This window comes from Gadus morhua, chromosome 20, assembly GCF_902167405.1.
Source record: "Gadus morhua chromosome 20, gadMor3.0, whole genome shotgun sequence".
NCBI lineage: Eukaryota > Metazoa > Chordata > Actinopteri > Gadiformes > Gadidae > Gadus > Gadus morhua.
The window spans coordinates 22,846,562-22,862,921 of NC_044067.1; the positions used below are offsets into that span (position 1 = coordinate 22,846,562).

The 16,360-nt window shown below is 43.7% G+C and overlaps 1 protein-coding gene across 7 annotated transcripts in view; it reads right to left on the minus strand.

Moving 5' to 3' along the window:
• The window catches only part of dip2a (disco-interacting protein 2 homolog A), a 176,110-nt gene that overhangs the window by 43,749 nt on the left and 116,001 nt on the right, over positions 1-16,360 (minus strand). For all 7 annotated transcript variants that reach the window (XM_030343459.1, XM_030343457.1, XM_030343456.1 and 4 more), the window contains 4 exons: positions 3,740-3,863; positions 2,848-2,957; positions 2,423-2,525; positions 214-278 (listed from right to left, as the gene is read on the minus strand). In XM_030343459.1, coding sequence (XP_030199319.1) covers positions 214-278; positions 2,423-2,525; positions 2,848-2,957; positions 3,740-3,863 — 402 coding nt within the window. The remainder of the gene's footprint in view (positions 1-213; positions 279-2,422; positions 2,526-2,847; positions 2,958-3,739; positions 3,864-16,360) is intronic.

Here is a 16,360-nt window from a genome sequence, read left to right on the forward strand (position 1 = left end):
TCTTTGCGTTTATACTTCCACAGATCAACGCGTTAACATTAGTTTCTCCCCAGTTGACAAGAATTACAGTTTCATCACTCATAAGTCTCCCAGGTAAACTACAGTCCCTGAAGGGAGAGCTTCCATCTCCCGTCTAACAGTAGTATCAGCTCCAGCTCCCTGCCGCTGCGAGGCCCAGACGGCTGTCAGGACAGGGGGCAGAGGACCACTCACCGTGAGGACCCCGTGCCACAGCCCCGCCTCCCTCTTGAAGTCCAGCACGTTGGTGATGGTCTCCGCTGAAACACAATGGGGAAACCGCCTGTTAGAAACAACATTAAACAACTTCACCAGAACTGGAATGCTTCATGCTGTAGCTTATACGGCCTTATGTACGCATTACTGTGAAGGTATGTTGTACACTCATCCTTTTAGCCTCCGTTTCACCTGATATGCTGATTTCACTCCTCTTTACTGCCTTACAGACATGGATGCAACAGAATATTATAAAACTCAACTGCAATCAATCTGAAATCTGTATCATCGGCCCAACGCCCTCAGTCGCTCCACCCAGACCCCCTCACTCAACATCGATGGCTCCATGGTCACCCCCCATTCCCGCACCCGCTGAAACATCACTATGATCCCTATATACATATAGGAATATATCTATCTATATATATATATATATATCTATAGGAATGTATCTATAGGAATATATATATCTCTCTATTGGAATATATATACATATTGTTGTATCTAGATATTAGGGATGCACCGAAATGAAAATTCTTGGCCGAAACCGAATATACTGAAACAGTTGGCCAAAAGCCAAAACCGAAAACCGAATGTGGCTTTTGCTGTTTTTCATTCATTTTGTTTTAATTTTTCACCATTGCATACATCAAACAATTAAATGTGTAAGGGATAATGCCCGACGAGGTGTCCATTATCAGGAATTAATGGACGACTGTCCGCGAAGTCCATTCCGTTTATACCACGGTCACTTGCCAAAGAAAATTAATTAAGACCATTCATTAATGCGTTTTACAATCCAAATATAAAGTTTTTCACAAGCCATAACTTTGTTTCCCTGGTAACACCTGAGGGTTTGACTAATACCTGGAACAACCATTACCCTCCTGTAAGGTTCTTATGCAACGGAAACGTTGTTCACTCTTCAGTAATTAGGATGGACCTTAGCTACAACTTGGCAACGGGAGGTATTCTAGTGTGCTCAGCTATGAGCCCGAGAGCTAACGTTATGCATTGTACATATTTATAATTCGAAATTCGTTCACCGCGCCATAAGTTTCAATGGGAATCGCGACGGTCTATACTTCCAACATAAAGTCTACATATTTATAATTTGAAATTCGTCCCAGCCTTTATACCACAGATACTCTAGGGCAGGGCTATTCAACCTCCTTAACAAGTGGGACGAAAAGGAAAACCACTGGGGGTTCATGGGCCACACAGAGTAAAACTATGTGAATGAATCGCTACAAATAAATCTTACTTAAAGTAGTGTTAACTTATATATACTACATGGAATAAACTTGTCAGACGCATTCCTTCCTTCTTCACTTTTAATCAAATCATTATAAAAGATTTTGTTCTCACATATTTTGGACACGTATTTAGAATTCAACAATGTTGTTTGAATCATCACAAAACAGAACTACTGTACAGGTGAGACATTTTGAGTCACTGAGTCAGTGAGAAAGATTGCACCGACTGGTTTGCCTAGTTTGGCTCATCCTGAGACACTCCCTTGTTCTGATGGCATTCATATGAGAAAAGCTAGACTCACACGTATCGGTTGAGCCAAACATTGTCAGAATAAGTGATGCCAGTTCCTGGTTGTGGGGTACTGATACTGGCTAGTATCACCGCCTACACACGGAAACCTGATTTGCATGCAACTATTTTTCTCCTTTATTTTATTTATTTTTTGCATGCAACCTCTTGCGGGCCAGAAAAAAATTAAGAGGGGCCGCATTTGGCCCACGGGCCGCTAGTTGAATAATAATAATAATAATACATTTAATTTAGAGGCGCCTTTCAAGAATAGGCCTGCTCTAGGGTCTATAGCATATAACCGCGATGTCTGATTACAGTTTAATGCATTTTTCACAATTTACCAGCTCTCGTTTTGAAGGCTGAACAGACAATTTGACTGGAACTACTTAGCAAGTGTCCGTTGGCCTGCAAGTAAGGTGAAGTAGTTCACCCTGCAGCCAATCAGAATCGAGTATTCCCCCAGACCGTGGTATAAATACATATATCTATAGGAATAAATCTATATATCAATCTATATATATATGAATATATATATATATCGATATCTATATCTATATAGATATATATCTATATAGATAAGTTGCAACATGAATACACTGACTGTATGTGTATGTGATCTGAGTTACAGAGAGGAGCTGACCTTCAGCGTAGCCGCAGGCCTGGGTCAGGCTTTGGCAGTGGGCCAGCATGGCCGCGTGGGTCACGGTGATGCCCATGGTGCTGCCCTCCTTGCTGGTCTTGTACTGGAGAGAGACGACCAGAGCAGGGAGAAGACATGAGCCCTCAGAGAGAGGTCATGATCAACACATGAGCTTCATCCACGCTCCAGGAGGGGGCGAGTTTGTGGAGTCTTAAAGAACTTCATTTAGGGAGATAAACCGACAACAAAACTAGACTGGACAGCTCCAGAAAATGACTATATTAATGGTAACGTTTTTGTTCAGATCTGAAGTAATCCCCTTTCACATATCACAGATATTGTAACACGGCTGCTAAGCTGGACTCTTTCTGTCCCCAGTTATATTTTTCTGACACTCCTTCCTACACCCTTCAGAGCGCACCCACCTCGATGTAGGCAATGTAGTTGCTGGCCTCCTGGATGGGGGGGTACCAGTCCTTGGGGGGCTTCACAACGTGCTTGCTGTCTGTCACAAACCACAGCAACCGGGGCCAACCTGTAACCATGACAACACCGCACCCCTCAGTACCTCCACAGCACCCCTGCCTCAAGACACACACTGCATCCAACCACCAGGCCATGTCCCTGTTAGGGCCTTTGGCCAACCACTCTGCCCGGAGCCCCGCCCTGAGGTGCGGAGAAAGGAGGGGTCGGAGAATTACTCCGCGACAGGACAGACTCCCACCAGGAAATAGAGGGGACAGACTCATCGTAAACAGTGTACTTGCGGTGCACTACGAATGAATTACATATTCCTTTTCCTTTGAGAACCTAATAAGGAACAGGAAGAAGTGCATTCTGGGATACTTAGGTCAAAAGAGCATAACCACCCAGTGGTGAGTTGGAACCACTACACTGCAGGGAGCAACTCAGTGTGGGGCGGCAGGGAGGACGGAGGGCACGGAAACAGTGCTATACATAAAACACCTATTTCCCATAGTTCTTTCTAAAGTGCACTGTATTCAATCACATTGTATTTGTACAGTCCTAAATCCCAGTAAGTCTCAAAGGGCTTCACAGGCAATGTTTAATGACTCCCCCTAACCCTAGCCCCCCAAAGGACAAGAACCAACATCCCTTCATGGAGAGACATAATGGTAGCAAAACAAGCAAGTCTGTGTGTGGTGCAGAGGGCCTCCAGTCAGTCGTGTGCCGGAGGGGCCTCCAGTCAGTCGTGTGCTGGAGGGGCCTCCAGTCAGTCTGTGGGGCAGAGGGCCTCCAGTCAGTCTGTGGGGCAGAGGGCCTCCAGTCAGTCGTGTGCTGGACAGGGCTGGGTACCTTTGAAGGCAGCCACCTCCCCGGTCTGGGATTTGGGCAGGCCCTTCTGGCAGGCGTCCGTGGTCAGCGCCAGCGTCACACCACAGCTTCCCAGCAGGAAGCCCACCTGCTGGCTGCCCGCGTCCTGGAGGGGAGGACGAGACGGAGAGCATTAGGCCGGTTGTGGGCAGAGCTGCCCCCTGGGACCAACGTCCCCCATGGTCATGAGGACACACAATACAGGGAGGAGGTGGGAGAGACCCAAGGTTTGGAGATAGTGAGAGACGTGACGAGGTAGGTCTAGAGCAGGGGTTGGCAACCCGCGGCCCGCATGCAGCCCTTTGGCAAAAAAAAAATTAATAACAATAACAAAAAAATGCATTTCCTGCAGAAAATGCGGTGAGTGCTGTAGTGCAAAGTGAGGTTGAAAATATGCTTTAATAAAGACACATAGTTTAAGAAGTAAAGAAATGTTAAATGGCTTAAATCAAGTGATGGGATTTGAACAAAATGTCAATAGTCTAAATGGAGTAAACAATGTAAACATGCACACCATTTAAGAAAAAGTAAATGGTTGGATACAAATAAAGTGACAGCTGAATGAAAAAAATGTAAAATAAATTGAACTCAAGAATCCGAAAGGTCAAATGTATTGCCCTGCACTGCTGAAAAATTGAAAGGTCAAATTTATTGCAGTGCACAGTGCACCTGGAAGCTGAAAGCTGAAGCTGAAATTTACTGACGCTGAATTACATTACCTGAAGAAGCAAAGTGCTGAAATACATTGCAACAAAAGCTGGAAGCTAAATTGTAATGCTGTCAAAGTTGGAAGATAGTAGTAGTAGTGGTACTAGCTGTAGTATTAGTAGTAGTCGCTGAACTAGTAGTAGTAGCTGAAGTAAAAGTGGTAATAACTGCACAAACGATATGCCTCCTGAAAGGTATAGTATTGATTGATGTTTATAGAAACAATTATAATAATCTTTTGCTAAACCAGCCGAAATTGCATGTACTCGCCTAATGCTCATATAAAGTTGCACTCGCCTAATGCTCAAGTAATGCAATTGGGCGGGAAAAACCGCCCATTCTGGCAATGCTACCTGAACGTCGTAAAAAGTCGTCCAATTGAGCAAGAAAAACTGCCCAATCTGGCAACACTGCCTGCACTCGTGCTCTAAACTCCGTATAAATCAATATGACCAACTGAAAACAAGCCGACATGGAACTTAAACTGTGATTTGGAAGAAGTATAAAGGTAATCTAAATTTTGTTTTCAGAGTATTGAAGATACAAGTGTGTTGATTTGTTAAACCTTTGAACCAGGCACGGCTCCAGGATTCCAGTTGTGGATGGGCCAGACCAATTGTGGGGGGTACTTAAAGGTCCCATGACATGCTATTTTATGTATTCTTTAATATAGGTATTAGTGGGCAACTAACACAGTATTCAAAGACGTTCCCGAAATTCAGCCGTGGTGCAGAGCTACAGCCACTCCGAGCCAGTCGCACATTGAGCTTCCCCCAAATGCGCTGTTTTGGTGTCTGTAGCCATAATGCAAATGAGGAGGACCCAGGCGGGTCAAGGAGGAGGGTGGGGGTGTGGCCCTGAGCAGCTTGCAGACACGGTACCATGCGCTCTGTTTACATTGGATGTATCGCAATGGCGAGGCGCACACAGCCATTAGGAGTGTTCTGTAAATATTCTAGAACACACGGGAGCCCTTGAGCTCTATATCTAAATATTATCATATAGCCTACATAGATATCTATATCATATAATATATATTATCACGGCCAAAAGCTGTGTGAGCCGATATTATGAATCTCAAACGACCGCGTTGGGTTCTCCGATGTTCCTGGTTCTTCCACGTCCACATCAATGTGAAGTAGACTGAACCGCGACAAGGAGGAGAAAGGGATTGTTGCCGGGCAGCGCCTAGGCACCTCCGCCTCCGGCGGTGGTCCCTCAGCAGCGGGAAGCGGGGCTCAAGCGGGAGACTTTCGCCGCCAACAATCCCTTTCTCCTCCATGTCGTGGTTCATGTTCTTGAGGGAGTCAAAGCCAAAGTTCCTTCCCCCCAATTCAATCTCAACAAAGGCTGAGATAACCCCCACTACGAATCTCGTTGTAGAAATACCAGAGACGAGAGTCCGACGTGTTATGCGCCATAACACCAAAAGCACGGTTATCCAAATAACAAGGAAGTGTACAACACTTGTGTTACAGTCCTGGAGCTCTATATCTAAATAATATCATATAATACATAGATATCTATATCATATATAATACATATTATCACGGCCAAAAGCTGTGTGCGCCTCCAGACGATATTATGAATCACAAACGACTTTGTCGGGTTCTGTGACGTCTCTGGTTCTTCCACTTTCACATCAATCTGAAGTAGACTGAACCGCGTGCTGCCTGCTGCTGGCTGCCCGCTGCCGGGCGGTGGTGCTTCGCGGCGATGGTGCCTCGCGGCAACCGGCGGCATGTCGCAGTTCATGTACTTCCGCGAGTCAAAGCCAAAGTTCCTTTCCCCCAATTCCTTCTCAACCATGGCTCAGATAACCCCCACTACAGTCTCGTTGTGGAAATACAAGAGACGTCAAGAACCGACAAGAAACACTTGCGTTACAGTGTGTGTATTCACACACACACACATGTGGCGCTCGCACGGTCGTGTCTCATTGGCGGGCCAACGTCTCTGGGCGGGCCAGGCAGAGTAAGGGGAGGAGCTTAGATGCTTTGTGACGACATACCTAAAGACATTCCAAATCAGTGGCTTGAGCCTCTGTTTTTTCAAAGGCGAGCAGAACAGCTAGTGCTAGTTTTACACCAAACGCAAGTGGACAGCCACTGGGGAACATAGGCAGGCTAGGGGAACTCATATTTATGTTAGAAAACCTCATAAAGTGAGATTTTCATGTCATGGGACCAGGGCTCTACACAAACTTTTTTAAAAAAGTTAAAAAATTTAGGAGCACAGAAAAAAAAAAATGGGGGCACAATAGGTTTTTGTTTAGAACATTTATTAGCATGCAGAAATTGCACACACCAACAGCAACAACTTACTAAAGCAAAATTAAGACAAATAAATAGACAAGATTACATTTATGCTATGCAAAACAGCACCAATTTCGGCTTCGAACTTACCAGGGTTATTGGGCTGGGTGCGATTTATATAGAAATCGGGACAGCGAGAATGCCTAGTGGACTCGATGTGTTTCACCACAGCATCGCGTTTCAGATTAGGGTTCCCCGTTATAAACAGAGAGGAGCTTGCCATTGCCAATGGGGCTTCCTTACAAAATGTACAGAACATTTTCATGTTCTTAGCATCATAAACTAGCCACCCGAAATCCTTCAACCAGTCGGGGGTTGAATTTGGAGATTTTATCGACTACAGTAACAGCATTAACTTTCTCCAGGCAGTCTATTCATAATATTGTAATGACCACGGAAGAGGCAGTGAATGAAGTATTGATTAGACAGCGATTTAGATACCTAATAAACCGTGGAACACACAAGACTGGTAACCATAGCAACGTAGGTAAACAAACCCTGCTAAACCCTCCCGTAGCGCCTCCCGCGCTACGGCCAGCCGGAGGCGCACAGAGCTTTTGGCCGTGAAATTATGTATACAATACAATCATATTATACTATTCTATATAGAGCTCGGGGAGTCGCAAACGGCAACAATCACTTTCTCCTCCATTCTGCGGTTCACCCCGGACTGCACTGCAGGGAACGGTTGGCCGGTTGAAAACTGATTGGCTGTTACGTTACGCACGTCACTCAGTGGCCACGCTGTTGAACGCTGATTGGCTGTCATCACGCGAATGTCGCGGCAAAGTTTAAATATTTCAACTCGAGCAAAAGTGGCGTGCTGCAAATCCACCTGAAATCCACGTGAACGCGCTCGCCCGTGCCGGGCAAAAGTGTCGCGCTGCAAATGGAATCGTTGCTTTGTATGGAATCGTTTCATCCCTTCGCGTTTGGTGTGAACGCACAGTATAGTGCGCTGTGGAGAAGTAACTCGCACGCGTGCTCCTGTTTTGTTTTTCTCGTTTGCACGCCGAAATATTCGCTCGCAAATGCGAGTGAAATGGGCGCACTGTAGAGCCCTGCATGGGACCTTTACATCAAAAACGTTATAAAATCCCTGTTTAACCTAATACAAATGACTGACTAATATACTGTTATATTATCTGTGCATATAGAGATCTCCAGTATCTCCAGTAAGAACTGCTCATATTGCTGCGTTATTGTCTCTGTTGTAGAGACAACACAGGAACACCTCTACCCAAGCCCCCCCCCCCCCCCTGAACATTGCTGTTTTGTTGTTTTCTTAATGAGTAGTATCTTATTTTCCCAACTGCGGAGCGTCCAATCAAATTTACATCAATAAGAAACCGCCAGTGTGTGTAGTATGGAAAGCCAAGAAGGCCACTAACCGGCCCTAGAATGGCCCGGTAAAGGTGCTAAACCGCACGGAAACCGTACGGAATCCGTGCGGTTTGGCAGGAATTCCGTACGGATTCCGTACAGGTCTGTACGGTTTTTGATTCACTCCGGATATTAGGTATGCAGAGCCCCTCCCTCTATTTCCCTAACTTTGAAGGCTGTCTAACCAATCAGTGAAGAGAAATACCAAACTAAAGTAACGCGTTGTCGAGAGCTGCAGTGCCTCCATGTTTCGCCGTAACATAAAGCTGTGTTGTCTTTACTAGTTTCACTACAATGTAATGACCACCACTAGCTAGTGGAAAATACATTTGTGTCTAGTACAGTGATATATTTGTATATGTTAGGCTATATAGTGTTGCGTTTTTTCTTGAAGAAATAGTCCAATCCTTGGTCGCATTTAACTCACTTTATTTGTTAAAGTAGGCATATTTCGGAATGGTAACTATGAAGCATAAGGGAGGGAATTGTATCTAACGCGTGAGAGAGAAATACCATGAGCTACTTCAAGCCCTGTGCTTAAAACACGTAACAATATTGAGATGGCAGTGTGCGAAATACCCGTCAATATTCGGGGATGTCCTCATCCCCAGATTGTTCTCGATATGCAGTAGCCAGCTAGGCCATAACATAACAATATTTCATGGATGCAAGCAAGCCAAGACAATCAATCTATATCTGTAGCCTACATGACAACACACACACACACAAACACACACGTGCACACACTTTAAACACACTGGTGGTGCAACACCGCGGTGAATTTAGTTTTAGGTTTGATATTCGACGGATATTCAGTCCAGTTCCAGCCGCGACTTCACAGAGATTTGCCCGACAATAGCAGCAGGAGAACGGTTAGCGCACCTCGCAGAGCCTCGCGGTGAATCACTGGAAACTGATTTAGGGACCGTCAATAAATTACTTCACGTAAATATATCAATACAAAATACTTGCAGTATTTTCAATAGCTTCCATGCCATGTGACCCAGTGACTTCAAACCAGTATCCAATTGTAGAACTAAACCCTGAGAATAGGACACACCACTTTTTATGGTATTTTAGTGCTTCCTCTATTTTATATTAATATTAATATGCAGGAATTATCATATTTCTTTCAATAGCTTCCATGCCATGTGACCCAGTGACTCCAAACCAGGATCCAATTGTAGAAATAAACCCTAAGAATAAGACACACCACTTTGTATTGTATTTTAGTGCTTTCTCTATTTTATATGAATATTAATATGCAGGAATTATCATATTTATTTCAATAGCTTCCATGCCATGTGACCCAGTGACTCCAAACCAGTATCCAATTGTAGAACTAAACCCTCAGAATAGGACACACCACTTTGTATTGTATTTTAGTGCTTTCTCTATTTTATATGAATATTAATGTGCAGGAATTATCCTATTTCTTTCAATAGCTTCCATGCCATGTGACCCAGTGACTCCAAACCAGTATCCAATTGTAGAACTAAACCCTAAGAATAGGACACACCACTTTTTATGGTATTTTAGTGCTTCCTCTATTTTATATGAATATTAATATGCAGGAATTAGGGCTGGGTGATATATCGAATATATGCGATGTATCGCAAGATGTTCTCCAGGGGATGTATAAAATGCCCCTGTCGCGAACATCGAATACAAATAGGAACGCAATGTTACTTTTTACTTTTTTGTGTGTTCACGCGACGGGGCGACAAGATCCCATACAAAGTGAATGTAGAGATGCGTATCGGGCGAATTTTTCGCGAGAGAAAACCGGCGAAAAGTTTGATTTGTCGCACCACACTTTCGCCGTGCACAGGCGAGCACGTTCACACGGATTTGTGGCGCGACAAATTCGACTCGAGTTGAAATATTTCAACTTTGACGCGAATTTCGCGTGATGACAGCCAATCAGCGTTCAACAGCGTGGCCACTGAGTGACATGTGTAACGTAACAGCCAATCAGCATTCAACCGTCAAACTCGGTGCAGTGCAGTCCGGGGTGAACTGCAGCATTGAGGAGAAATTGATTGTTGCCGTTTGAGACTCCCGGAGCTCTATATATAATATACAATATAATTGTTTACATAATATCACGGCTAAAAGCTCTGTGCGCCTCCGGATGGCCATAGCATGGGGAGCTCATAGGGATTGGGCTTCTCAGGGTTTGTTTACCGGCGTTGCTGTCGTTTCCGGTCTTGTGTGTTCCAACGGTTTATTAGGTAGGCCCATCTAATAAATCTCTGTCTAATCAATACTTCATTCACTGCCTCTTCCGCGGTCATTACAATATTATGAATAGACGTCGGGTCCTCCGACGTCTTTCCCTCTTCCACAAAAGGTAAAGACATGCAATGGTGGTTATCTTGTTGTGGCGCAACAAATTCGACAAAACTTTTTGATAATTATGATTTTGATTTGACAGATTATGATTTGTGGCGCGACGAAACTTCGGCGACAACGCAAACGTGCGACAAATGTCGCGTTTGGTGTGAACGCACATTGTTCCCTTCTCTCGCTCTTTCCTGTTAGTGGAGCAGATTAGTAAAAAAATCGTTCACTTTGGTATACAAGCATGAAATTTAGCACAGATACTCTCTAAGGGCCACTATTTTGGAAAAAGGCGTTGGCCACTCAAAAATTCAATATGGCGGCCATTTTTCAAGATGGCCGCCATTGCTATTCAATGCTTATTATATCAATTATTCAAACAGTGATCCAAGCATAATATTTGATAAAAATACTATCTAAAGGACATGTTAATGGAAAAAAAAATGCTTGTCCCAGTGAAATTCAAGATGGCCGCCATTTATAAGATGGCCACCGTTCCTGTCGAATATTAATTATTTAAATTGTTCAAATGGTGATTCAAGCATACAATTAGGCAGAAATACTCTTCAAGGAACACTCTTTTGGAAAAAGGTATGTGCCACTCAAAATTTCAGGATGGCAACCATTTTCAAGATGGCCACCATTTCTGTCAAATAGTCGTAATGTCTGCTTTGTCTGCCTCCTCTCCTTTGACATGTCCGGCCTGGTTAAACTTGCCAGGGATATAATCCCTAAAATACAATACAAAGTGGTGTGTCCTATTCTTAGGGTTTACTATTACAATTGGATACTGGTTTGGAGTCACTGGGTCACATGGCATGGAAGCTATTGAAAGAAATATGATAATTCCTGCATATTAATATTCATATAAAATAGAGAAAGCACTAAAATACCATAAAAAGTGGTGTGTCTTATTCTTAGGGTTTAGTTCTACAAATGGATACTGGTTTGGAGTCACTGGGTCACATGGCATGAAAACTATTGAAAGAAATATGATAATTCCTGCTTATTAATATTCATATAAAATAGAAAAAGCGCTAAAATACAATACAAAGTGGTGTGTCTTATTCTTAGGGTTTACCATTACAATTGGATACTGGTTTGGAGTCACTGGGTCACATGGCATGGAAGCTATTGAAACAAATATGATAATTCCTGCTTATTAATATTCATATAAAATAGAGAAAGCACTAAAATACCATAAAAAGTGGTGTGTCCTATTCTCAGGGTTTAGTTCTACAATTGGATACTGGTTTGGAGTCACTGGGTCACATGGCATGGAAGCTATTGAAAGTAATATGATCATTCCTGCATATTAATATTCATATAAAATAGAGAAAGCACTAAAATACCATAACAAGTGGTGTGTCTTATTCTTAGGGTTTAATAATACAATTAGATACTGGTTTGGAGTCACTGGGTCACATGGCATGGAAGCTATTGAAAAAACTGCAAGTATTTTGTGTTGATATATTTACGTGAAGTAATTTATTGACTGTCCCTAAATCAGTTTCCAGCGATTCACCGCGAGGCTCTGCGAGGTGTGCTAACCATTCTCCTGCAGCTATTGCCGGGCAAATCTCCGTGAAGTCGCGGCTGGAACTGGACTGAATATCCGTTGAATATCCAACCTAAAACTAACTTCACCGCGGTTAAAGCAACACTGACATAGGAGCCTGCATTGGCTTAAGTTGTTGGGATGCACGTCATTTTATAACAGGGAGAGGGAGAGTTGTGCATTACAATGCAAACACGACAATAATTGGCACCATTCTTGCGCACTCAGAAGAACATGAATTGAATTAAATGCCAGGTATATCGGAGACGGGCACACAATCAGTGCACTTGCAAATGAGAGCCTGCAGTATGACCGATCTTGTGACATTATTTAACCATCCATCTACCGCTAATACGATCAGACAGATACATCATTGATCACATATTTGCCACAACAAGCCAAACATCACCACAGCAGATGCGCTCTCTCTCGCACATTCACACAATCACTCCAACTTCTCCAACTCCAAGGCAAGGCTGTTTCACTAAGACCACAAACAACGACAACTAACCAGCCTACATATCCAACAATGCACAACAATCAGTTCTATACATTGCGTCTATCTACTGTTTGGCGCACATGGCTAATTTGCATACTTGCACAGGACTGTCGGCTCCGCTTGGCAAAAAAATAGAACGTATTTGTGAATAAATGCTTTGAATTCTGAATTCTGGACATGGTGAGCTTTAATAGGCTACATTTAAGTGACCATTAGAGATGGCCTAAAACGGAACACAAATGAATTATTCTAGGACATATACTTTCAGGATCAATTATTCAGAGGTTCAACTGTTCGGGATTAATTTTTCTTAGCCATTGAAAGTAATCAGCTGTAGATTCCACACTGTTAAAAATACTTCGCTACAAGTAGCCTATAAGTCCTCCAAATAATTCAGCAGAATTGCATTACTGCCATAAGCATATAGGCAGCAGTAGTCATTATGCGCTAAAATAGTCCCTGCACTCGCCTCGCACCACTCCCTCAGTTTACTAGCCCTGACAAAAACCTGGATTAGACCTGAGTATACGGCCACGCCCTCAGCTCTAGCGATAAACCATGCTTTTACGCACACCAGACGTCCATCTGGCAGAGGAGGCGGGACAGGCTGCTTAGTAGCGAATGACTGGAGCTTCATTCAACTTGCACCAGAAAAATCGTTTGCCTCCTTTGAATTTCATGCCATCATGTTACTGAAACCTTTCAAAATGTATGTCCTCGTGTTATACCGCCTGCCTGGTCACTGTGGCCAATTCCCGACGAATTAGACATTCTTCTATCCTCCCTGCCCATGAACAACTCCCCCTTCTTAATTTTAGGTGATTTTAATATTCACATGGGGAATTCTCTCTCAGCCCATACAATATCATTACTCACCTCTTTTAATCTAACCCGCATTCAGAACCGTGCCACTCATATAGCTGGTAAGGAGCTGGATCTCATCTTTATGCGCAACTGCATAATCAACAACGGTACTGTAACTCCACTCCACCTATCTGACCCCTTTTTCATCAACCTCACTGTGCGGCTTCTGGACTGTCCCGATAACCCACCCCCCCTAGTCTCCTCCTACCATAATCTGAAAAACCTCACCAGCAAACAGTTTTGAAATATGGTATTATCCTCCCTACCTTCCACTGACACATTCTCCTCACTTCACCCCTTCACGGCTACCGACACCCTATACTCCACCTTGTCAGTCTGCCTAAACAGTGCCTGCCCACTAACAAGTAGACCCAGCTCTAAACCCCGCCATCCCTGGCTCACAAACACCATCTGTGAAGCACGGAAGGCACTTAGGTCAGCGGAAAGGAGATGGCACAAATCACATTCCATGGACGATCTGAGACGATTCCACGAACTACTCACTAATTTCACTGACCAAATCACATGCTAAAATTATGTTTTATAAACAGAAAATTGACAATGCCAAAGACAGCCGCCAACTGTTCTCCACCTTCAAATCCCTTCTTCACCCGTACCTCTTCCACCCACCACCTCCCTGGTTGCGGATGACTTTGCATCCTTCTTCTTAAAAAAAGTTGCAAACATCAGCGTGCAATTCACCCCTAAGACGCCAGTCGAGATAACAAATCCACCTGGGGAGGTCCAAATGGAGTCTTTTGCCCCAATTAGTGAGGAAGAACTTCATACAATTATAAAAAAATGTCGACCAACCACTTCTCTTTCAGTCCATCACAACCTCAATTCTGCCAGAGGTTACGCACATCATCAACTCATCACTTAAGACAGGTACAGTGCCACTGCTACTTAAACAAGCCATAGTCACTCCCCTGCTCAAGAAAAACACACTCAACCCATCTGAACCAAATAACTACAGACCAATTTAAATTCTTCCATTTCTTTCCAAAGTCCTTGAGAGAATTGTGCAAACCCAACTGAACACCTTCCTAACCAATAACAACCTCCTAGATCCCCTGCAATCCGGTTTCAAACATGGTTACTCCACAGAAACTGCAGTCCTATCCGTGTCAGAGTCACTCAATCTAGCCAAAGCATCGGCCCAGTCATCTGATTTAATTTTATTAGACCCGTCTACAGCATTTGACACAGTGCACCATGCCACACTGCTATCCATACTGACAGGAATAGGACTCTCAGGAGATGCCATCCATTGGTTCAAATCGTACCTGGAAGGGCGATCTTTTAGTGTGTCCTGGCAAGGGCAGCTATCCAAACCTCACAAGCTGTCAACTGGCGTTCCCCAGGGTTCAGTCCTCGGCCCCCTTCTGTTCTCCATCTATACCACCTCTCTCCCATGGCTTCTCTTATCACTGCTACGCAGACGAAACTCAACTCTATCTGTCCTTTTCCCAAGAAGACCCCTCAATTTCGGCTATGATCTCTGCTTGCCTGCGGAACATCTCTATCTGGATGAAAGACCACCACTTGCAGCTTAACCTAGCAAAAACTGAACTGCTAGTGTTCCCTGCTAAACAGAGCATCTCCCACCATATCAATGTTCAGTTGGATTCACTCTCCCTGTCACCAACCAAAACTGCCCGAAACTTGGGCGTAATAATAGACAATGGCCTCACCTTCACTGAACATATTGCTACAGTCACCAAATCCTGCAGATTCACACTATACAACATCAGGAAGATCAGACCCTATCTCTCCCAGTACTCAGCCCAACTTCTCGTTCAGACCATGGTCTTGTCAAAACTCGACTACTGCAACTCCGTACTGACTGGCCTCCCAGCATGTACCATCAAACCTCTCCAGATGATACAGAACGCAGCAGCCCACCTCATCTTTTCACAACCAAAGAGGGCACATGTAACACCTCTCCTGGTCTCTCTGCACTGGCTCCCCATCGAAGTCAGGATTAAATTAAAATCCTTGACCCTGGCCTACAGGGTTCTCGCAGGGTCCGCGCCATCCTATCTCAGTGAGCTTATACAGCTCAACACCCCTGCAAGACCTCTGCGCTTCTGCCCTTCTTCTATCAGTTTGCGCTATGTTGGCACTTACTGTCATGATGTGTTTTTTTTATATGTTGCATGTCGCCTTGGACGAAGGCGTCTGCCAAATGCCGCTAAGTAAGTAAGTAAGTAAGTAAGTGTAAGAGAATGGGCGGACGGCTCCGCCATCCTTCCATTGACTTCCATTGTAAAAAAAAATATTTTAAAAGTAGAACATCTATCTATTTTTAAAATCTGAAAAGAAGTGCACGATTCCATGAACATTTTAAAATTAGAATGGAGTCTCTAGTCGAAAAATTGAGGAAGGAGATAGGTCCCAAAATTTGTTGAGAATAATAAAGAAGAAAGGATAAAACTTAAGAAGAACTAGAACTGCAAGCAGTTATGCAGGGGTCCAGAAATGTGCATTTTGCCGGCACAACGCGAAGCATGTATTCAAAACGCTACCGTGAACCTGTGGATATAAAGGTTTTGACTGTGAGAGGTTCGGTGTGGGAGTTATATCCCCAAACGCGTTTTCAGAACATTCCTTTGGCCAGTTAGGAGATGAACAATTCCCTTGTTTATGGCGGCCCCTAAAGGCGAAATATTGGAGAAGATATACAATTTCCTCGTTTATTGCGCCCCCTAATGGCGAAATGTTCCTATTTTTTTATCGAACGACATTAAGGTTAACACCAACATGTGTGTAAAATTTGGACTCGATCCGATGTCTACTTTTGGATTTTTTTGGATTTTTGATCTTCCACGTCTAATTTAGCTAATAAACCAATATTCAAAACGCTACCGTTTCGTCGTCGAAGGTCGGATCAAAAAAGTATTCGAATTATTTTTTTTGTGTGCGTCTGAAGA